The sequence below is a fragment of the Trifolium pratense genome, linkage group LG4 (genome assembly GCF_020283565.1).
Source record: "Trifolium pratense cultivar HEN17-A07 linkage group LG4, ARS_RC_1.1, whole genome shotgun sequence".
NCBI lineage: Eukaryota > Viridiplantae > Streptophyta > Magnoliopsida > Fabales > Fabaceae > Trifolium > Trifolium pratense.
In genome coordinates, this window is record NC_060062.1 from 43,038,396 (window position 1) to 43,062,712 (window position 24,317).

General features: G+C 31.2%; 1 protein-coding gene, 1 long non-coding RNA gene and 1 pseudogene across 3 annotated transcripts; 1 reads left to right on the top strand and 2 right to left on the bottom strand.

Annotated features, from left to right (window-relative positions):
• The first annotated feature begins 2,133 nt into the window (after positions 1-2,133).
• LOC123922714 lies at positions 2,134-4,241 on the top strand (annotated as a pseudogene).
• Positions 4,242-6,577: 2,336 nt separating this feature from the next.
• On the bottom strand, positions 6,578-8,605 carry LOC123882308. Of its 2 annotated transcripts, none has more exons than XR_006799760.1 (2): positions 7,669-8,605; positions 6,578-6,852 (listed from the first exon to the last, which is right to left on the bottom strand). It is a non-coding gene; the product is annotated as an uncharacterized LOC123882308 (long non-coding RNA). The 2 variants fall into 2 exon arrangements; XR_006799761.1 differs by having other exon boundaries at positions 6,578-7,127.
• Positions 8,606-9,114: 509 nt separating this feature from the next.
• Positions 9,115-16,400, bottom strand: LOC123924388 (potassium channel AKT1). Its single transcript, XM_045977260.1, has 11 exons — positions 15,985-16,400; positions 13,841-14,191; positions 13,685-13,742; positions 13,272-13,589; positions 12,943-13,188; positions 12,730-12,828; positions 12,585-12,617; positions 12,310-12,495; positions 12,027-12,221; positions 11,862-11,937; positions 9,115-10,198 (listed from the first exon to the last, which is right to left on the bottom strand). The coding sequence occupies exons 1-11, from the start codon at positions 16,140-16,142 to the stop codon at positions 9,264-9,266; spliced, it is 2,655 nt and encodes an 884-aa protein (XP_045833216.1). The 5' UTR covers positions 16,143-16,400; the 3' UTR covers positions 9,115-9,263.
• Between the last annotated feature and the right edge of the window lie 7,917 nt (positions 16,401-24,317).

The window sequence follows — 24,317 nt, forward strand, 5'->3', positions numbered from 1 at the left end:
ATTTTTTTATATATATCCCACAAGAGTTTTTTTTATAGAAATTGCTCAATCAGGTTTTATGAACAAATATCTATATATTAATATTTTGATACAATTGAAATTTTACGTATGGAAACTTTTGATTATTGACCAACTCATTTTTGGAATATATATTGATTAAATTAAATCAATGCTGAAATGGATGGAAATTTCAAAAATTAAGGACCAAAAATCTACTATAGTTTCTATATATACGGGTCAACATGTAAGAGTGAGAGTCATTGAATGTCTCAGCGCCCCTTCTCTATTTTCTCTTCTCTTCTCACCTTCACTACTCTTCTTTTTTTTCTTTTTTTTTTTTTTTGACAGAATCACAACCTTTTTTTCTATCTATTGCTATTGTTGGTTTTTTTTTTAAAAAATAAAAAATCTATTGCTATTGTTGGTTATTTCTTATTTATATCTAAATTTTATTTATTTTTCTTTGCAGGTATTTTGTTTACTTGTGTTAGGCTACAATAAGAGGATTCAACATAAAAAAGAGAAATCATTTTCTTCTCTAAAGTCAATAATATTTTGTAAACTTTTTTTTTTTGGTAGAAATTGTAAACTTCTTTTTAAGAAGCCAAAATATTTTTCATCTATCTTTGTAACTTTTATTTACTATTTGGATTCTTGCAGAGACTGATGAAGATGACTACGAGGGATAAATAACATCTGGATTGGGAACAAAGGAGTGGATAAAATATTCAAGTTTAATTCTACAATCAGAAAATTGTACTAATTTTGAGTTATAAATCTTTATTTGCAGGTCCATATACGGAAGAACAACATTGTTTGTTATTCAAATTAGGATTAAGTATTATCAATTGATGTTAGAGTTTTAAGTATTTATTTATATTTTTTATATTTTATTGTCATTTTTTTTTAATCAAATGTTTACTTATTAAAAAAGAATTGTTGTTCATATTATTTTTTATTGGATTTAAATCATGCTTATAAATGTTTTTTTACTATTATTTATAAATAAATGTTGTACTCTATTTTTTTACTCATTATTTTTTTATTTGTCTAATTTTTCATGTGATATTTAACAAATACACTGATAAAATAATAGAAACTCCTCGAATGACTATACTATAGAATGAATTGGAAAAATGTGGAATTGAGAAATTGATATGCTTAAAAAAAATTATTCTTAAACTTCATACTTATCAAGTAGAGAAAAAGGTGTTATTGTCTGAAATATAAAAGGAATGAAGTAATTGACTTCATAGATTATTTTTCTATTTCATTTTATTATTCTATTAATTATGGTTTACCTTAACGTGATTTTTCTAATAAAAAAAAAAGACATAGTGATTTGTACCAAACAAAATATTAAAATACGGAGGTATTGATAAAAAAAAACCTACATGGAGGTATTAAGCAAAAAATAACTTACACAGGGTGAGACATACATTTGTAGATTTTATTATATAAAAAATACGATATCAATTTAAAAGCAGGGAAAGTAACAATGATTTTATATATATAAAAAAAAAGAATTAAAAGCAATAATATCATGTATTACTTTATTTTTATTCTCCATACATCACTGTAAAATAAACAAATAAAAATAAAAACAAATAGATACATTTTTTAAAATTTGCACATTAACAAATGAGATATGCTTAAAAAAATTATATAATATTTTTTTGTGTCAAGCAAATGACAAACAATTCTACTGTTCATTACTTTTAAATAAATAATATTAAAATTAAAATCGCCTCATTTTGCTTCTTAAATGTGAAATTTTTTCACACGGGGACATGAGATAAAATACTCCTGAAGAAAACAAATGTCTAAAGGAGAGAGATGATGACGATTAAGAACAAATATATTAACCGTTAGATTAGTTTTTGCATAATGACATTTTTTTTTATGAAAATAAAAGAACAAATATATGAACATGTGAGTTGGGAACGGGGAGTGGAGTATCACTCTCCATGGCAAAAGTTAATGTGCATAAGGGTGTTTTTATGCACAGTGCATAAGTCAATTATAGCCATTTGATCATGGAATTGTTTTGCCACGTGTTACGATCTGAATGTGTGACACTGTGAGTCTTGTCACACACGATCACACTAAGATCACACAGCCACGAAATCGTGATCTTCTGGTTCGTCTACGCTGTCGCCGTCGTCTTCTCCATCGCCTTCTCCGTTTCAAAGCTTCTTCTTCGTCGTCTTCTCCGTTCTCTCCATCGTTTTCTCCGTAGTCTTCTTCGTTCTTTATCTGCATTGTTCGACGATTCTGCCTGTTCATTGTAGTACTAGAGTAAGCTTCTTCTGATTTTGATATTCATTTTGATTTTGTCTGAACTGAATGTTGTTTTGATTTGAGAATTAGGTTTCATCATTCATCACCATTGATTTTGATTCTGATTTTGAGAATTAGGTTAAACTAAATTGAATTTTGATTTCATCATTCATCACCATTGATTTCACATTGACAGAAGAAGATTATGTTAAATTGAATAATTTAGGAATTGAATAATTGCAAAATGAAACCCTAAATTGATTTTGAATCACAATTGTTCTTCTGTATTGAAATCTCCAGGTTCTAAGAATTTCTCCTGCTAAGGGTAAATTTATGATGTTTAGCAAAATCATCTTTTATCTGTGGTTATGTAAGCTCATATCTTGTGTTACTATGTGTTATGTATTTCTGGAAGATTATAACTCCTAACTTAAACTCCTTTACGCTCCATATTAGTGCTGCATAATACAGTAATTGAAGTTATTAACTTTATGATATCCTACAGGATGATTCATACATTGATAGCTACATAAGCACCATTGGAGTTGATTTTGTGAGTACAACATTCCAATTTTACTTTAGCTTGAAATCATTTGAGATTGTGTTTGTGTATCTAGTGAACTTATAATATCATATCCTTTTGTGCAGAAAATATGGACTGTTGAGTAGGATGGGAAGACAATTAAACTACAGATCGTATGTATCTTAGATTTGTTTTGTTCTGCTTCTCTATTTGCTAATATTATACTTTCAGCAAGCTTAATATATACTACTCCCTCCAGTCTTAATTATAAGCAAATTCTACTTTTTAGATTAATTGAAAAATCAATGTATTTGACCTTAAGTAAGTCTAGATACATTGGTATTCAAATGAATCTAAAAAGTAGAATTTGCTTATAATTAAGGCCGGATGGAGTATGTTTTAAACTTTTAATCTTTCAAAGAACATGTTTTTTCCTTTGAGGTATTTGTTGTTGTTCGCTGTAATGTCTATTCATAACATCATATCTTTGAAGCTGTTAAGTTCCTAGGCCATATTATGGGTCACTGAAATTCAAGGTTGAATGTTGTATTGACAGAGATTTTCTTACCTTGTTTTACAATCTGTTCTTGTAGTGGGATACTGCCGGACAAGAACGATTTAGGACAATAACCAGTAGCTACTATCGCGGGGCCCATAGAATCATTGTGAGTGATGTTTTTTACAACATAAGAGTTTAAACTTAGAATACTCCTCTGGTGTTTTTGGGATTTCTTTGCATTCTCTACTAACTTGATGCTTTTGGCAGATTGTTTATGATGTGACAGATGAAGAGAGCTTCAATAATGTGAAGCAGTGGCTAAGTGAAATCGACCGCTATGCCAGTGATAATGTTAACAAGCTTTTGGTTGGAAACAAGAGTGATCTGACTGCAAGTAGAGCTGTCTCATATGATACGGCTAAAGTATACCTTTGATACATGTCACATTCTTTTCTTATTAAGGAAATAATATTTAGCATGTGTGTGTTCATGTTTACTTCAAATAATGTTCATGTTTCTGCTCTAGAACACTCACACTACCTTTTTTTCTCTCTATTGCAGGAATTTGCAGATAATGCCTTTTTTTTACGCGCTTTATTGCATTGAGTGCAGCTTTATCACTGAATTTGATGATTTTATATTTGGTTTATCTCATGTTCTTCTGTACTGAAATCTCCTGGTTCTAAGAATTTCATAAGGGTTGCTAGCAGAGGTTGATGCCATCGTCTCATTCCCTTTTGTGGAGCAAAGATTGTTTTCACTCTACAAATGTCAAGATTAAGCTTGCATTTGTATGTCTATTTGAACTTTAAAATCAAACTTGTAAAGGATGTGAGACGTGGTTCTGTATTTTTGGATACAACCAAACATGGTTTATTAATAATTCATCATCTTTGATTGGTAAATTGATAATATAAAAACATTTTTATATTTGGTCCATTATTATGATTATATTTAGTCATTTGTTACTTTTCTCTTGCACTTTTAACAAGACTGATGGAAGACTAATGGAAGTTTCAACTAATGGAAGTTCCTGAACCTTTTATCAAAAGTGTATATGTAACTGAAACCATTTAACAAGACTAATGGTTTCAGTGTATAACGTACTGAAACCATTTATTAAGCATAATGGTTTCAGTGTATAACTTACTAAAACCATTTAACAAGGGTAATGGTTTCAGTGTACAAATCCATCATGGGTTAATAATATTCAAAATCAAGGTTATAATATTGAAAATCATAAGTATGAAAACCAAAATCAAGAGTTTTTTCAAAATTGAGATAATTTTCAAATGGGTCTGCTTAATAGTTAATGTCGTTCAAATGCATTTATAATTAAGTTGAGAAAGATTAAAATGTATTGAATTCGAAGAGAGGAGAATTATCTTCGTATCAACCCATGAACCTAAACCTCGGAAGAGAGGTGATGTGTTGGATTCAAATGCACGTCCTTCAAATGGGTTGATTCGAAGACCATCCTTATCTTTCTCATGTTGGGAGACCATCCTTAAGTAGGTTTCAACTAATGGAAGTTCCTGAACCTTTTATCAAAAGTGTATATGTAACTGAAACCATTTAACAAGACTAATGGTTTCAGTGTATAACGTACTGAAACCATTTATCAAGCATAATGGTTTCAGTGTATAACTTACTGAAACCATTTAACAAGAGTAATGGTTTCAGTGTACAAATCCATTATGGGTTAATAATATTCAAAGTCAAGGATATAATATTGAAAATCATAAGTATGAAAACCAAAATCAAGAGTTATTTCCTTTCACCAAGAGTGGCTAGAGGCACACAAAAGTAAAATTAAATTTCGAAAGTGGCGAGAGGTTTTTTCAAAATTGAGATAATTTTCAAATGGGTCTGCTTAATAGTTAATGTCGTTCAAATGCATTTATAATTAAGTTGAGAAAGATTAAAATTGTTTGGATTCGAAGAGAGGAAAATTGTCTTCAAATCAACCCATGAACCTAAAGAGAGGTGATGTGTTGAATTCAAATGCACGTCCTTCAAATGGGTTGATTCGAAGACCATCCTTAAGTAGGTTTCAACTAATGGAAGTTCCTGAATCTTTTATCAAAAGTGTATATGTAACTGAAACCATTTAACAAGACTAATGGTTTCAGTGTATAACTTACTGAAACCATTTATCAAGCATAATGGTTTCAGTGTATAACTTATTGAAACCATTTAACAAGAGTAATAGTTTCAGTGTACAAATCCATCATGGGCTAATAATATTCAAAATCAAGGTTATAATATTGAAAAGCATAAGTATGAAAACCAAAATCATAAGTTTTTTCAAAATTGAGATAATTTTCAAATGGGTCTGCTTAATAGTTAATGTCGTTCAAATACATTTATAATTAAATTGAGAGTTAATGTATTGAACCTTTTATCAAAAGTGTATATGTAACTGAAACGATTTAACAAAAAAAATTAAATTTCGAAAGTGACGAAAGTTTTTTTCAAAATTAAATTGAGATAATTTTCAAATGGGTTTGCTTAATACTTAATGTTGTTCAAATGCATTTATAATTAAGTTGAGAAAGATTAAAATGTAACTGAAACCATTTATCAAGAGTAATGGTTTCAGTGTATAACTTACTGAAACCATTTATCAAGAGTAATGGTTTCAGTTAATATGAGTGCTCATCTTTATCCAAACTACAAGTAATATGAGTGTATAACCCACCAATAGATAAACACAACAATCGCAGAACTTCATCTCAAGTATATCACATTCTACAGTTAATATGAGTGTTCATCTTTATTCAAACTACAAGTAAAATGAAAATGATAAATTACTGATTTTCAAAAATGTGAAAGTCAGATTCTTCCTTTTTGGTGTATAATAGTCATGCTCAATAATATCAAAATGACATAACTCATAATAAATAACAGGTATGCCTTCTCCACCAAATTGGGAATTAAGACATGAACCACCAATTCTTCATACACCAACTCACGTGTCAGAGACTCAACAATGAATACATAAAAAAGTTTCTATCTGATCTCTGACTCTTGGTCACTCATTATATCCTCTAGAACCTATTTGAGCAAGGCATTTTCAAAATTTCAAAAATTCAGAAATCTATCATAAACTAACATAACAAGAAATTCAAAAATTTATCTATATACAAATCCAAAAACTAAGTAAGACATCATCTAGAACCTAGACATCATGTTGCAGCTTTTGAGCCATTTCTTGATAGTAAGAAGCTGCTTTGTTTACCACATATTCCGCTTTTGAATTGCTGCAGTGAGTTAAAATTGTGGAGCATATTCCAATCCTCAAATCCATTAGTTTTTCCACTTTGTCTTGCTTTTTGAGTTTGTTCCAATCTTTGAAAGAGTCCATTGAAGTCTTACTGTCACCTTCCCATTCAGCTAAGAACTTCATGCAGAAAACTCCACAATTGTCTTTGTCTGGTTGAGTTGGCATTTTGGGAGTTTCCCACTTAAATTTGCTGAAGTCGAAAGGCATTGCCATTTTCCAATGCTAATGGTTTCAGTGTATAAACTACTAAAATCATTTTCAAAACTGTAAGTATGCACTATTGGTAAAACTGTAAGTATCATAAAATACATTCATAAATCATAATAAAGCCTACTGATGATTAAGTCAACAAACCCACAGATTTACAATATTCAAATGCTATGTAACATCGTCATTTCAGACTAGGTGTACAAACATTGAAACCATAAGTATGGTTTTATGGTTTCAGCAAGTTATACACTGAAACCATTACGCTTGGTAAATGGTTTCAGTGTAAACAGAGGAGTTTGGAGCTGTGTGAATAGAGGAAAAACCCAACACTGCAATAAATAAAAAATGATGTTTGTAATACGCTTTGATTGAGTATATGTCAAAACTGATTTACTTGAATAAACTTTCTTCTGGATTGATTATATCCTTTCACTAGGAAACCTTGGAAGAACAAAAATCAGGTTTATGTACTGTTTGTGGCTTAGAAAGCTAAAATAATTTATTTCTAAATCATATAAATATATAAGACATTGTAGGAAAATCAAGAAGAAAAAAAAGGCATTTTCTCCCCATATCAGTAGATTACAAAGTTTGGGTTTAAGAACCTTATCTATAAGATTACAGTGTTTGAGTTATTATCTATAAGATAATATATTACTCTGATTTTAATACCTAATTACATCAACTTAATGTTCCAACTAAACCTAAATAAATTGAGCAAGCAAGCCCTGCCACGGACACAGACATAAAACTGTTTACTATCAACACAAACTTCAGTTCAGTGTTAGTTTCTTTTCTATATTAAATCATAGAAATTTCAGGATTGTACCCAAAATAGAAGCTTCCATAAGTTCATTCAGTGTACATTACCTTTAAGGTAGTTTCTGGCACCGGCAGCATAGAGCCGATTCCTGCGTCTGCATGCCCCCAGATTCTTTAGCATACTCATCTGAGAACGGCTTTCCAAAGTGTATATTGAGCCAATATGCTAACACTCTTCAGCTGATGCACTGATATCATGCATGCCACACCAATTAGTCACAACTGTAATAATCAGAAAGATATTTCACCAAAAAATCAAACTTCTATAGGAATTTCATGCAAGAGCAATTAAAAACAATAACCCATTATTCCAATTTAGTGAATCAGTAATTGAAGACAATAAAATAATAGTCAACAAAATTGCATAAGAAAAGCTTGGCTTATTTATAATATAATGTAACACCAACAAGGAAAAAAAGAGTCAAACACCGATACAAAAGCCTCTGAGGCATATTATCAAACACATGGCATACTAAGAAGTACAAAGTGATAGCCATATTCATATTCAATAACATACCGATTTGATGATTAATTAATGCCTCAAGTTGATTATGTTCAAATTTTAACAGTATAAATTAAATGAGTTTTTAGACATAAAATAAAGTTGTCCCTTTCGGTGATGAATGTTGAACGACGATGAGTGTTGAATGATGATGTTGAAGATGAAACGCACGAACTCGACGGCGATGGCGAAGGTTGATAGAACGCGACGGCGATAGATTGTGTTTCTGAATCTGAAACACAATGAAGGTTGAATGTTGAACGACGATGAATGATGATGTTGAAGATGAAACACACTAACTCGACGGTGAACTCGACGGCGATGGGGAAGGTTGAACGAACGCAACAGCGAGAGATTGTTTTGTGAATATGAAAGTTGCGTACGTGGATGGGGGTGTGCGTAGCAATGGATGGGGTTGCGGGTAGCAATGGATTTGGGCTTATGGACGGTGCATAAGCTTGAGCTTATGCACCTTAACCGGACCCCAAACCAAGAAACTGTATGGAATGACATGAAACCAAACTACGTCATTTTTCATTCAGACTTTTGTATCTTTACTGCTGAGGTGAACTGTGTTTGCATGTTACTGCCATTAAACACTTGAATTTCAACCAGAAAAGCACACAAAGAGAAGTGTGTTGCTTTCATATTCACCTTAGGAATTTTGTGTTTGAGTTTAAATGATGAGAGAACGTATGAATGAGGGGGTGTTGAATTGCTTATGCAGCTATACAGTGGTGCATTCTGGATTGAGTTTCCTCCCAAAAGCATAATAACATGAGATTGGTTGTCAATCAACTTGAATTGATTATAAAATTTCACCTTTAAGATGAATAAGTGGAGTATTACGGGTTCGAACCCGGACTCTTGCATATATAATGCGATATTCTTATCAATTGAACTATGTTCACAAGACTGCAAAAATTACTTTTTATTATCACTTTTTTTTAAGCAAACTTTTTATTATCACTTAAACAATACTTTAAGAACAGTTTTGTTAGTAGCATTTTCCATATATAAAAGGTATTATTCTCAGTGGTTCATTTGTACATTTGACTTTGAGTGAAATGGTAAAAAAAAAAATCAATTATAGTAAGATGAAGCAAAAATTATAATAATTAGGACATTAATTAAATGCACACTATGGAATGACACCATTAGAGTGTGTTGGAGAATTAGAATCTAGCTCCATACCATCACCAACAAAAACAAGATGATCACCATCTCTTATGACCTCAATATCATCAATTTCAGCTCCAACTTTGCAAACAACCTTAGTAACAACTATACCAAATTTCTTAGCTCCAATCTCAAGTAAATCTTTAAAACTTTCAGGTAGCAATACAAGCTTCCCAGCAATCTCACCTTTTTCAGGACAACTAATGATTACTCTAGTCGGACGCGCAATATTCTTCATACCATTCCTTGCATTGCTATTCATCTTAACACTGAAAAACTGATCATTTTCTCCTTTGTGTGCCGCCGACATTATCCCGAAGAGTGAGTTATGAAAGTTATTATTCCTACGCCTTGGACGGTGTGGCATCCACGAACCATTATCATTTCCATGAAATGATCCATCTTGAGCTATAGGCATTGTTGGCTCACTTGTAAATCTACCAAGGTACCTCACCTTAGTAGTACTACTACCCTGCCTCTCAGGAATAGGCATAGTAACAAAAGATTGAGTCTTAGGTTGTTCTCCTTTGGCTTCAAAAATGGCTTTGATTTCTGTATGTCCTTGTTGATCAGCCAAAGCTCTTGGAGTCCAACCATATTTGTCTGGTGTGTCAATGTTAGCACCATGATCTAAGAGGAATTTGACAATTTCCACGTTGTCTTCGGACACTGCCACGTGTAAAGCCGTAGTTCCAACGCTGGTATTTGGAAGTGTGATATCTCCTCCGTAATGCACAATTGCTTGCAACAAATTGAGATTGTTTTGTTCAACTGCACTGCATGCATATTGACCAACATCACCACTTTGCAATGTAGCACCATTTTCTGCCAAAAGTTTGGTCACTGATTCATGTTCACCAAGTATAGCTTCCCACAGTGCTACATTTCCATCCGAATCTGCAAGTAAATTAACATAATCAAATTAATTTTTTTAATCAGATATTAAAGGTGCTACTTGTAATTTAAGGATTGTATGGGGACTTCATGATAAGAAATGTTGATATTATAGTTTTTTCAAAGTCAACATTAGTGTGGAATGGGTTGTGCAATTTGGATGAGATTGGTAATGAATGTTAATTCTACAATATATAATATTTTGTGAAATTATTAAAACCATACATAATAAAATAATTAAGATTTTAAGCAAGAATTTTATAGACAAAAAGAGGCATGGATAAGTCTTGATTAGGTAAACCATATGACCATATATTGTTAATTATAGAATTTTATTTACAACTAGTAGGCTGTTTAGTGTTGACTATGAGAGACCTATAATTATTTTTATTTTTTTGAAAGGGAGACCTATAATTATTATAATGGGAAGGAATAGACTGTGCATAATATATACAACTATGTTCTATTATTGAGAAAAAATAATACTATCATTTTCTAATATTATCCTACAATAATTTTTATTTTCTCATTAAACAAAATAATATGAGGAAAGTCAATTAGAGGCCGGTGGTGTAGATAAACAAAATAATATGAGGAAAGTCAATTCAAGGATTAAATAATTCATAACTTCATTAATACTATATGAAGTATATGCAATCCATGTTGCCATGTTGGTTTTAATGAATCATATATGCAATCCATGTTGTGAGTTGATTTATTGTCTATTTTTTTTAAGACAATCCCAAAAGAACATGGCCTTTCTTTTCAAAATATTTTAAACCCTTACCGTAAGAAACAGATTTTCTACAATTTATTTTCCCACTGTTTTACATTACAGCATGTACAATTAAGATTGTTTGAAGTGATTTTATAACTGTGTTGATTTGAACCGTCCAATCTACAATCAACGGTCAAGATTGAAAATAGTGTGAAAAACCACTGTAGCAAATTTGCATCCCTTGTTGTACCCTCCACTCGGTTTATAGCTCAATTGATAGAAGATTTCTATATAAAAAAAATTGGGATATATAAGGTGGATTCTCTCTCCCTAACTGAATTTTGTCGATACGTAAGAGTCTATCTACTTTCTTAACGTGTTCAATACCCTTACTTGGGCCGATTTGATTTGTATGAATCTTTGTACTTACTTACATGGTAGAATGCTAAGAAGATCTGGTAACAGTACTAGTCAACCGAGTCCTATATATGGTCAAATTTAAACTTAGTAGATGAGTCAGGCTCTTACACTTATCTCCTAATTGAGTTCAACATGATGCTAATTAAATATTAAGAAAGATACCTTGTTGACTTCCTAATACGGAAAGATAAGTTGGCTAAGAAAATAAGTAGCATACGTATAAGCTTATTGCAAGGAAAGGGAAAAGGATAAAGTCAAATAACTAGTATATGTTTATTTATTCAAATAAAATGTTTATAATAGACAATAATTCAAATGCTTACTAATAACTTAAAAATCCTGACTTAACAATAATTGACATGTATAATAGTTTTCATCTTTCACATTTTTTCTATAATCCTGATTAGTCTATGTATAGTACTTTCTAAACTCTTAATTTAGAATATATATATATAATACTATAATCAAAATAATTTGAAGTAAAGAATAATTTTACTAAAAACTAGTTTAGAGACAAGAAATATTTACCTCTAATATTCGGATTTGCCCCATAATCCAACAGAAGTAAAACACAGTTTTCTTTTCCTTTACATGCTGCTATATGCTGATTTTTTAAGAACAACAAATTAGCACATTAGATTAAGAAAATAGTAATACACAAAAGAAGATCAAAAATCAAAATTAATCATTTACCAGAGCTGTCCTTCCATTGTTGTCAGATTCATTTGGATCCAAACCCCTTTTCAACAATTGATGTATCAATAAATCATCTCCTCTTGCTGCTGCAAAGCATAGACTAACCGGTAGGTCCATTCTACCGCGAGCTAACATGTTCTCTGTCTCTACTAAAACTCCCTCCATGATTGGATCATTAAGCTCTTTCAAATGCTGCACACCATAATAAATTATATATAAGTATGGTATATTTGTTTATGTCAAGATGCATACAATAACTTGTTAATGATATTATTCAAACCTGAAGAAGATTATTCATGATTATGGTTCCGTCCCCCACGTTAGCTTGAACAATGTTCAAGAACGTGGTACGGTTCAGCCTCAACAGTTGACTTAATCGCTTGGTTCTAACGGTAAAATGTTGCGGCTTATAGCAAAGTACACCAATCTCGCCACAAAGCTCTCCAGTTTTCGCCTCCCCGACAACCTGGAACAGATTATCGATGTTTAGATTTAGTTCGTATCATATATTTTGACACAATTTCTTATCATGGATTAACTAAGAAATTAAATTACCTGTTCAACCCCGCCTTTGAGAACTACCAAGTCCTGTCAAATAAATAAAAGTATTAGAAACTAAAAAGAAACTTTTCAGTTTATGTTCAATCAAAAGTTTTGAAAATCCATGTTTAGAACTAAAATCAATAATTTGGATATTTACCACAGCACCAGTGACTAGAATGTAAAAATCAGTTGGAGCTTCATTTTGTAAGATAACATCTTCTTTAGGTGGAAAATACTCTGGCTTCATCTCCGATACCTTTCGTAATTGAATCGAGAAAAATACAAACCATTCATTAATGCAAATTGAAAATGAAAATAAATTTCTAACAAACAGTTACAAGTTATGATGAAAAGGTACAAATGCAATTACCAATTGAAAGAGCAAATCATTTGAAACTCCTTTGAATAAGTAGACCTTATCCATCAAAGAATAGAAAAGATAATGTGAAATGCTTGATCTGATAGCTTTAGGAAGCGAATCGAGTGTCTCTTGTTGCTGCAACCCTTCTGAGTCAGTTCTAAACTTCAAACACAAGTGAGCAAGCATTTGATCTTGTAAACGAGCGGGTAATTGATTCCTATGAGCAAAACTCGATGCAGCTTGTATGGTATCCCTCTGAGAATAATCACAAACAACAAGTTTTAATTATGATTTCCTAAACATGAAATCACTAACTAAAAAATAGCTTTGATACTTACAAATTTTCTAGTTCGACTTGTGCCATGGACAACTAAGTTAGTCATGTTACCGATCAGATATGCTGTTAATCCGAGATTAAAAAGCATATAAAATATGACAAAGATCATCTCCCTTTCATTCACCGGATGCAAATCTCCATAACCAACTGTTGTTAAAGTAGTGATCGACCAGTAAATAGTCGTCACATATCTTGTCCATAAGGTCTGATGAAGGAAATCGGCCATTGTTTGGCCAATCCACGTCTTTTGGGGATCATGATAACGCGCAGCAAGAAGATAATAAAAGCATCCAGCAGAATGCACAGCAAAAAGGGTAACCTATAAAAATCACTCAGATTATTAGTTCAGCCCATTTACATCTAATTTATCTCCCTTCTTTGAAGGTTACAAATAAAATTTATTCGAAAACTTACACAAATAAGCTTTGCGCACCGAACCCAAAAATAGTTATAGTTTCGGTCCTTCTCAAGCCTAGTCTCAAAGACATGACATTTACCGTCATAAACTACGCAACAAAGAAACAAAATACTATAATAGTTTAATGAGAGTAAAGCTACAACTTATCTTACCGGGAAAACAAAGCGCTAACTCTTCGAAGACGCCAAAGTCGAAATATGTTGAATAGGCCATAAGATAGTCGCCCTTCAACAAGCTCTGAAGGAATGATGGAGATAAGATCAAATGCCAACCAAGTTTTTGCATATTTCCAAGCAATCTGTTTTGGTTCATCTACGAACAAATAGGTAGTTTTATCTATGAAAGCCACAAAGAATGTGAGAACTATATCTATAGCAAACATTGCATTGACAATATTATCCGAAATAGAAAGTGGTTTTTGTGGTTTCTTAAGGAATCCAAATTCAAATGGAGATACCCAAGCAGTATACACAACCAGTATGACCAGGAAAGTTTCCCAGGCCCTGCAAAACCCCAACAAAAAAAAGATTAATTACTTAATCAGAAATGTTTGTTAGACATCAAAAGTTGACATAAGATACCAAATTCTGAACACATTCTATACAGTTTTGGATTTTATATTAATTCTTTTTGGCTCCTTAGAATCTGAATATACCTAAACTCGTTGTATTATATGCGTCCTATATACGATGTAAAAAATGGGAGTGTTTACGGGTCAGGTTGGGTCGGTTTTGGTTTTGGCTAAACTCGCTAATCAATCCAATCAAGTTCCATTGGTTTGAATTGAGTTAAAAACTCATATTTTTACACCAACCCCGAACCAATCTAACGAGTGGTTAGTTTGGGTTGGGTGATGGCGTCCATTAGGAATTATTTTAAAAAATTCTCAAGAAAATGAGATTATATTTTATGAAAATTTTAATATTTAGACTAATTTAATTATTTAAAATTTTAACACTTACTAGTATATTTAAAAAAGAAATCACTTTTTTAATGGGCTCACTTAGAATTATAAACATGTTATCCAAATGAGATCACTTCGAGTTTAAAACTCAAACTTGAACAAATTCCAATAAAATATAGGATTGACTATTGAGCTATGAAATATAGACACTGATACGACACAGACACCGATAATAATTTGATGAATGACATAATTTAGTGTAATTATAAATATCGTGTCAGTGTCCGACACCGACCCATGTCCAACATGGTGGGGACAAGCCTAATTTAAAGAGTGTTTGAATCATAGGATTGACCGGATCATTGGAACCGTGACACTGAACAAATATCAGAGTTGGAAACAGTTACTGTATTTATGTTGAATAAATGAGAAAAGAACAAAGGAAATGAAAAATGAATAAAATAGTTTGAACACGAAACAGAGCAAAACAGAGTCAAAAACAAAACTAGTAATTTGGAATTTCAGTTGAGAATCCAATTTCAAACTTGTTTCAATACATAGCCATCATCATGAGTCCAATTTCTTGGTTGTTTCTCATTTAAGGAAAGAAAAGTCAAACTTTATGATATGACCAAAGACATGTGGATGCTTGCAGAAAACTCTAATTTAACAGATAGATAGATTTCAAAAAAAGAACATTTTGAGAAATTTTTGGTGATAAAATTGTTTATTAAAAAATATAAAATACTACTCCAAAAGAAACAAAATTTCTGTTTTAGTAAACGCCGGTGATCATTAAGAAAGATATTGTTGGTTTCTGGTTTCTCAAGAAATAACAAAACAAGCAAAAATTAACCTTTAGTCAAAACTAATTTCGAAAAGTACAAGAGAATAAAAATAAAAATAAATAATAAAAAAGGAAAAAAAATTATTATTTCCATATGAGAGAATTCAACGAGGAAGAAAATTGTTGAATGGTTTCAAAAAGTAGAATAAAAGAATGAATCAGAAACAAATAAATCAAGTAAAATATTAACATCAAATACAAACAGAAAATGAAAGAAGTGAATTGAACATTAACAGCTCACAATTTTTTCCGTCAGAAACAAAGCAACAGAAAATATCACTCTCTCACAAGAAGCAAATATAAATTATTTAAAAAGAAATACAAATTTTTTTCTTTCTGAAAGCCGTCATGTCAGAGCTGACTATCAGATATCACCCGAACCAGATTAAACGGCCGGTGTCAACCAAAAAAAAAAGTTTGTGCACTTAGATTCACAGTGAATTTGACAGAATCACGATAAATAGGTGTGATTTATATTTTGTGGAAAGAATTAAATGACATTTAAGAAGGAAGAAACAGAGGATGAATTAGAATGAGCGGATTACCTGTACCGACGGTCATAAGGAGATATAATGAGAGGTCGGAGTTTAACTCTCCGGTTACTTCTGGCGCCGAGAGAAGGTAAAATTCCGGTGGAGAGACTATATTGACTGCCGTCTCTTGATAATTCGAGTTCTTCTTGGCCACACATAGGAATCACCATTTTTTGTATTGTAATAGTAATGAGTTCCTTGTATGAATCTTTTGTAGTAGAATTGTGTGTGTTATTACCAACGCGGTTGAGGCGGTTGTGAATGTGTATATAGGGTTGGTTGATTGGTTTTCTGAGTGTGATGATGATGATGATGATGATGATATATGAAAGAAATCGAATTTCTCGTGAAGTCTATATATATAGAGCTAGAAATTTGACAAATAGTGGTATCTTGGGGATTTTGACATCCAAAATTTCGCGCACAATATCGCTCATATAATAGTTAATTACTGATTTTAGTAATAAAATAGATTTTTTGTCAAAAATAAATAAAATATATTTTATTTATTAGAAATGTTTTGAAGATTCGTTTTAATTCCTCATTTATTTTTTATTTTTTTATAATTTCTCACAAATTTTTGAAAGGTCAACTTAGTTTGGACAAAAATAAAAAAAAAATTAAATAAGTTCATGATATTTTCTTCTTTTGGTATTCACTGTGTATCTGGTCTACTATATACTTAATCTGGGTATCTAGTACCGTACGTTTAATCTGGTTCATGATCAGTTCTGAAGCCCCCTCTCGATCGTAATTACGAGATATTGAACTGTGATACTTCATACCAAGTTCAACGTCAATCACCACTAGATCAATTGACGATTGATTAGTTCATGATTAGGCATAACAATGGGGCGGGGAGGGGTTTTGCCCTCTTCAAACCCATAAATTTCAGGTTTCCCCAAATTCATCCAAATTTCGAGCGAGGACGAAAAGTATACCCCAAAACTCATACCCAACGGGGTTCGGGTATCCCGTTACACCTCTTTCAACATGAATTTGAATTGTACTTTAGTTTTTTTTTATTAAAAAAAGAATTTAAATGTCCAAAATTATTTTGTTTCAACAATATTTTTTTTAAATAAAGAAAATAAATAGATAAATTTTTTTGTTTAATACTCAAATTAAAAATAAAAATAAACATATGAATGTAATTTAGTAGATTGTTTAAAGGCTTCTAATGTAAAATAGGTAAAATATAATTTTAGTATAAGCGGGGCGGGTTCGAGGACAGATTCAGTGTGGGTATCAATGTCCCAATTACCCGCTCAAAACCCAACTTTTGAAATTGGGGAAAACTCAAACCTAGTCAACTCAAATTTTCCCCGTCAAAACGGGTATGAGTTTTATTGTCATGCTTGTTCATGATATTTTCATACTAAAGCCAAATTAATTCCTGATTTATTATGACTGTCTGTTTAGTTCGTTTCCGTATAAAAATATTAAGGACTAATAATTTGGATTTTAATTTGGGTTCTAATTTAAAATTCATTGACACGACATATTGATATGAACTATATTTAGAGAAAAAATTAGTTTTTAAAATAAATATATTACTAGTTTTTTCTTTAAATATAGTTCTTTGGACAAAGAACTATATTTAGAGAAAAAACTAGTAATATATATTGTATAGAATTTTAAATTTAAGAGCAAAATATTCTTTGTGAAAAAATAAGACAATCAAATATTTTGGGATGTATTGAATTGAGATTTTAAAGGATTATTTTAGCAATAAATTTTTTTGAGGATTTTAAAATAAGGGTTTTATATTTAAAGAAGGAAAGTAATTAATACCTATATGAAATAGTAAAGGATTTGTTGATACATGTAACAAAAAAAAAGGAATTGTTGACACGATTAATCATCTAGGTATTTTACAAAAATCGTTTTATATGTTATTGAAACCAATTAAAATTAACAATATTCAATAAAAATGCATAAACCATTAATTTTGATTTGTCTCAATAATATATCAAACAATTTTAAATTTTTGTAAAGTTTAACATAAATAATTTATATGATATAAACTTTCAATCCAACGACAAATTTTATAACATGTAAGAATCATTTTATGTCAATTTTATAAAAAACATGGGTCTATCAATTCCTAGTCACAAGTACACAATTAAATGGTTAATTTACTCAATGCATACGGATAATGTTATTAGAAGTTAGAACCCCCAAATTATAAAGATGCATACGAACCAAATTATAAACTACAAACAAACAACAAAACACACAAATATGTCATTAGAACCCTCAATTGAATAATCATTCAACCAATTCATCAAAATTGAAGTTATATATATATATATATATATATATATATATATATATATATATATATATATAAAGGGGCTGCTAATTTAGACCCAGTTGGGTCTAAATTAGCAAAGTGCACCTTTTGAGTTGGATAAAAATACCCTTTCTTTTTTTTAAAAAAAAAAAAAAAACATATTGGCGCTGATCCAGTGTCGCGCGCCTACCGCAGGACCACCGTTACAGACCGTTGATTTCCATCAAACGGCCAAGAGATGATCTCATCATGGCTGTCGGATCAATCAGACAGTCCAGATCATCCATCTCCATGATAAGCCAGCGCGTGCACCACACTAGATCTGCGCCTGGAGAGAGAAAATTTCATTTTAAAAAAGCAGGACACGTGTCAACTGCTGGTTGGTTGGCGTGTTTTTTTTTTCATTTAATACTTTAAACTCAATTATTTCGTTGTAAATTAATTTTTTATTTTTTTATTTTTATACCAAAATTCATAATTTTTTTTTGTCTACAAATAGAGACTTGGTTCGTTTGATTTGGACACAAAAAAAAAACTCAATTTTTCACTACCTTTAATTATCTTTATATAATACTGTGAAACCATTTAGCTGGTAGAATGGTTTCACAGTATAACTCTCTGAAACCATTTTACTGGTAGAATGGTTTCAGTGAGTAATTTCTTAATTGTTTGCTTCTGAAACCATTCTGAAACCATTTAGCTGGTACAATGGTTTCAGAGCGTTGTACTTTGAAACCATTTCACTGATAGAATGGTTTCAGGGGAGTTGATTTTTAATTGTTTGCTTATGAAACCATTTTACTGCTAGAATGGTTTCACAGTATAACTCTATGAAACCATTCTTCCAGCTAAATGGTTTCAGAAGCAAACAATAGTTTTTAATTACCGTTTTATTTCATTTAATTAACGAAAAATAGTTTCAGGTCTCAAAAAATTTCATAAAATATACCAAAAGTTCCAGAATATTATCTAATATTTTATTAGAAACAAATAAAAAAACAATTGGTTTCAGAGTACAAATCTATGAAATTATTATTATTATTTGTTAAATGGTTTTAAATAATCAGCGGAATTTGTGAAAATAATTTCATGACTTGAACTAGGGAGAGTGAGGTACACAAGAGGGTTCTAAATAATTCATAGTACTTTACATAAAATTTTGGAAATTTTTTATGGAATTATAATATTTTTAATTACCTTTTTACTCATTTAATTAACTAAAAATAGTTTCGGGTCTCCAAAAATTTCATACAATATACCAAAATTTCCAGAATATTATCTACTATTTTATTATGAAAAAATAAAAAAAAAATAGAGCCTCCCTGAGGCCGCACGCGCCCCCACGCGCCGCCGGTGAGAGTGGGCGTGGGCGACGCGCACTGTTCATCGTCCCTCCCACCCGTTTTATGCAGAAACGGGTCGTGCGACCCGGTTTTTGACCCGGTTCGATCTCCCTCAATACTCAACGAAACTCGACGTTCCTTATATGGATTTTGATCGTTTTTCAATTTTACAAAGGTTTCCGGTATTAGTTTTTGAAATCGGCGTTCGATTCGCACATAAAATGAGGTCGAAATTTGGAAGAAATTTAAAAAATGTAATAGTTGTTCTATTGTTTCAAAAAAAAAAAGGGTATTTTTATGATGCAAATTACATACATACCCCAGTTGCTCTATTGTTTCAAAAAAAAAAAAAAGGGTATTTTTGTCCAACTCAAAAGGTGCACCTTGCTAACTTAGACCTAACTAGGGTCTAAGTTAGAAAACCCCATATATATATATATATATATATATATATATATATATATATATATATATATATATATAAGATATCTAATAAATGATTCACCTTATTTTTATGTTCGGACATATATTTAAAACAATTATATCAATTTATTGAATGCACAAGTTTTAAAACAGAATTTTTTTTATCTATATGTTTAACTATTGTCACTGTTTAACATTTTCCATAAGTTATTACCATAAAGTTGTAATCCATACTAAAAGGAAATAGGCTTAAATGCAGTTTTGCCCCCCCCCCTATTTTGATTAAATCAGAATTTTACCCCCTGTTTTAAAACGCGAACTTTTACCCTCCTGTTTTATAATTTTTTGGATTTTGCCCCCCCTAAAATTCTGCTTTTGAGTCACAATTTTAAAGCTTCGCACACAACTCAATTTTGATCAATAATTCACCAAAAGGATATCGAAATGACCGTAATCGAGTTATCTTTCCACATAATCAAACCCCACTGAATTTGGAGTTACAAAGAGAGATTAATTACCGTTTTAGTGAAGGTATGTCCCCCAAAATTCTGCAAAAAATCTGCTTTCGAGTCACATCTTCAAAGCATCGCATACAACTCAATTTGGATCCATAATTCACCAAACGCCTACCGAAATGACCGTAATCGAGTTAGCTTTCCACAGAATCAAATCCCACTAAATTTGGAGTTACAGAGAGATATTAATTACCGTTTTAGTGAAGGTCTGTCCAATTACTAATTCTGCAGAAATCTACTTGTGATCTTCAAATTCAACATCGTCTACCGAACACATCGTAACTCCAAATTTGACGAAATTGAAATGCCAACAAGGTTAATTTCGTTAGATTTCCATACATGTAAATAGTATTAAAAAATGAGCTACAGGGTGAGAGGAATGACGAAAATACCAGTAGTAGTTTCATACGATAATTAATTTGAATAGACCTTCACTAAAACGGTAATTAATCTCTCTCTGTAACTCCAAATTTAGTGGAGTTTGATTCTGTGGAAAACTAACTCGATTGCGGTCGTTTCGGTACCAGTTGGTGAATTATTGATCCAAATTGAGTTATGTGCGAAGCTTTGAACTTGAGGCTCAGAAGCAGATTTTGTGCAAAATTTTGGTGGGGGGCAAAATCCAACAAATTATAAAATAAGGGGGTAAAATTCCGCATTTTAAAATAGGGGGGTAAAATTCCGCATTTTTCAAAATAAGGGGGGTAAAACTGCATTTAAGCCAAGGAAATATATCGTGGACATCTAAACACTCCAAAATGACACCATGCACGAAAGTGTTAGAGTGTGTTTGGTTCATGGTAAATGCAGGGGAGGAGATATTTTTAAGTATTTGTGTTTGGTTCAATTTTTAGAAGGGGATAGGAGGGGAGCAAAATCCCTCCAAGAACCGGTTTTTGCTCCCCCAATTTGGGGGGATTTGGAGTGTAGGGGATGAAAGATGTTTCTATTTTTATTAGATTCACAAAATTATCCTCAATTTTATATTATAATTCCAAAACTGTCCTTCTTTTACATACTGGTACGTTATCCAGCAAAAGTTCTATATCGTACCAATTAAACTTTGTTCTAAAACAACTTGTCCTAATCATAATTAATTAAACTTTCTTCTATTGTTTTGTTACGTTAGTTTTTTTATTCCTGGGCAACATAGTCTAAAACAACTTGTCCTAATTCTAATTAAACTTTTTATAGGATTGTTGATATATTTTGTTAAATTACAATATATGTTTATGCGAATATATTTTTAAAAAATATTTTAAATGAATTTTTTTAAAAAATATTTAATTTGATTAGATGAATCATGGTAGAAAGATAAATTAGTTTTAAAATCTCTCCCCTCCCCTTGTGAACCAAACATATATTTAATTAAAATTTATCCCTCTCCTCTCCTCCCCTTCCCTTCCTTCCCCTCCCATCTATTAAAATATCTCCCCTCCCCTCCTTTCTGTTGAACCAAACAGACCCTTAAAGTTGTCCATAATGGACATGTTAGATCAAGGGTTAGATTTTGCTGCTCCAGTAAGTGTCATCATACATCTCTCACATCATATCACATCTCATAATACTGATTCCCTCTCTCTTTTTCCCCCGTCTCAACAGCTTAGTCCACAGGCACAAATATTGGACTTACTCCTAATAATAAACAACATATAAATTTAAATAATTTAATAAGCATTAACGGAAATTAAAATAAAATAGAGATCATAGAACTTATCTTGTAATTGTGTTAATTGATGTCGGCACTACCGAGTAGTAAACAACCATCGAGTCACAAATAGGGATGATATGAGAATAGTAAACCATGAAAAAGGAACAATAACTGAGATGATCGTACTATTCTTAAGGATTTATATAAGCACAAATCCCGCAAATCCCCCGGGATGCAACAAATTCTTCCTGAATATCAATCATATCCGAGATGACATAATAACACGAAATTAATAGACACGGTGATGTAACCGAACAAGATAACAACTCAATGTATGAGAAAGAGAAAAATAATTTCTATATTTTATATGTCACATATCAAAAGCAAGAAGAGAGAAGCCATTAACCATATGTTGAAAACGTGAATATCTCTCTTTCCAAAACCTAAGACTCATCCATATTGATTACTCGGTTACATTCTAAAACTATATAGCCTAATAATTAGGGCTGATTTGGTGTAAGTAATGTGCCCTTTGACCAAGTAATTAAAACATGTTTAACAAACAATTAATAATATTAATTATTTTAAAACTATATATAAAATAATTTTTTTATAATTAAATAATATTAAATAACTTTAAAATAAATTACTTAGATTAATATACAACAATGTCCCACAATTTATTTTAAAGTATAGAAGAATAATCAAAAATCAATTTATGGATTAACATCGTTGATGTAGTGCATCAAACAGTTGAAGTAAGCTATATGAACCTAAATCACTTGGTGTGTGTTAGCGGTCTACCATTCGCATCACACCCCAAAAGTTCTAGTTGTTGATGTTGTGGTGTGTGAATAGGTTGTGCGCGTGCCTGAATTCTTTCATAGGTGCAACTGAAGTTGAGTCTCCGGTAGGATTGAGCAACTCGTGCCGCTGCCGTAACCGAGGATTCACATTCCTCCTCCATGACTATATTCCATATAAATCTGGGAAAATGGTTGTTACCTGCCTACATAACGACAAGAATTACCAATTCAGATTATTAGTTTCGAAATCAAAATATGAATAAATAGTCATGTATTTACTGCTGGATCTGTAGTAACAAATGCTCTCCAGTCATAAGGTCAATTAAGTCATCTCAGTTCAGGTTTGCATCCATGAATGTCTAGCCACAAAAATACAATACCAAATTAATTAACAACAATGTTTATTTCTTCAAAGCTATATGGAATTTTGCAAACAAAAATAACAAAAAACCACGTTGTCTATAATCTATAATAAGTTCTAATGTTTCATCACGGAGATTCTGGTAAGCCTCGGACACTAGATTAAATTTTGTTCTTATCTATAATCTGTTTTATCAGGCATAAATTCATTTTTGTTGTTTTATTGTTATTATTTGTGTTTTGTTCCTATCTATGATATGTTTTATTCCTATATTTAAGCATATCATCTTTTTATATATTTTTTTTTGTGCAATTACAACGAATGATATAAAACTTGAAATATGGTTATTTTAAGTCTATCATCTTTTTATTGTATTTATTTTATATTCTTTCTATATATTTTTTTTTTTTACTTAAATTACAATGGATGAATGAAAGATATAAAACTTAAAATATTTTTTTTGGTAGTAATAATAATAATATAACAAAAAACTTATTGGATTAGAATGAGATTATTTGTTAGAGATTTGTTTGTTTGTTTGATGAGGACAAAGAGGAAGATATTGTTGTTTGGGAGATTATGTGAGAAAATATAGGGATACGAATTACCTTCTTGAAGATTTAGTTTTAAAATATAACATAAATTTAGTAAAATGTGTTTTTTTTTTCAAAAAAAAAAAATACTATGAAAATTAGTGGGCCGGCCCATCGGGCCATGTAGGCTTTTGTTTATCGGGTCGGGTTAAGCGGACCGGGCCATGAAGTTAACGGGCCGGGCTGAGCCGGCCCCTTTGACAACTCTACCCCTTAGAGTTATAATTAGGGTTATAATTTCATAAATCCGATTAATCATGGTGAATCTGTTTAATTTCCATGCTTTTCGGAAAAGATTTGGATATTATTGATATTAATATTTAATTTAATATAAATATCTTTAACAGCAAAGTCTTC

Excerpts from the sequence above, each read along its gene's own strand:
- LOC123924388 (XM_045977260.1), bottom strand. The coding sequence starts at position 16,142 with ATGGTGATTCCTATGTGTGGCCAAGAAGAACTCGAATTATCAAGAGAC. Across the intron at positions 12,222-12,309 it reads TCATGAATAATCTTCTTCAG|CATTTGAAAGAGCTTAATGA; the intron begins GTTTGAATAATA and ends TATGGTGTGCAG. Across the intron at positions 10,199-11,861 it reads GGCAAATCCGAATATTAGAG|ATTCGGATGGAAATGTAGCA; the intron begins GTAAATATTTCT and ends ATTTACTTGCAG.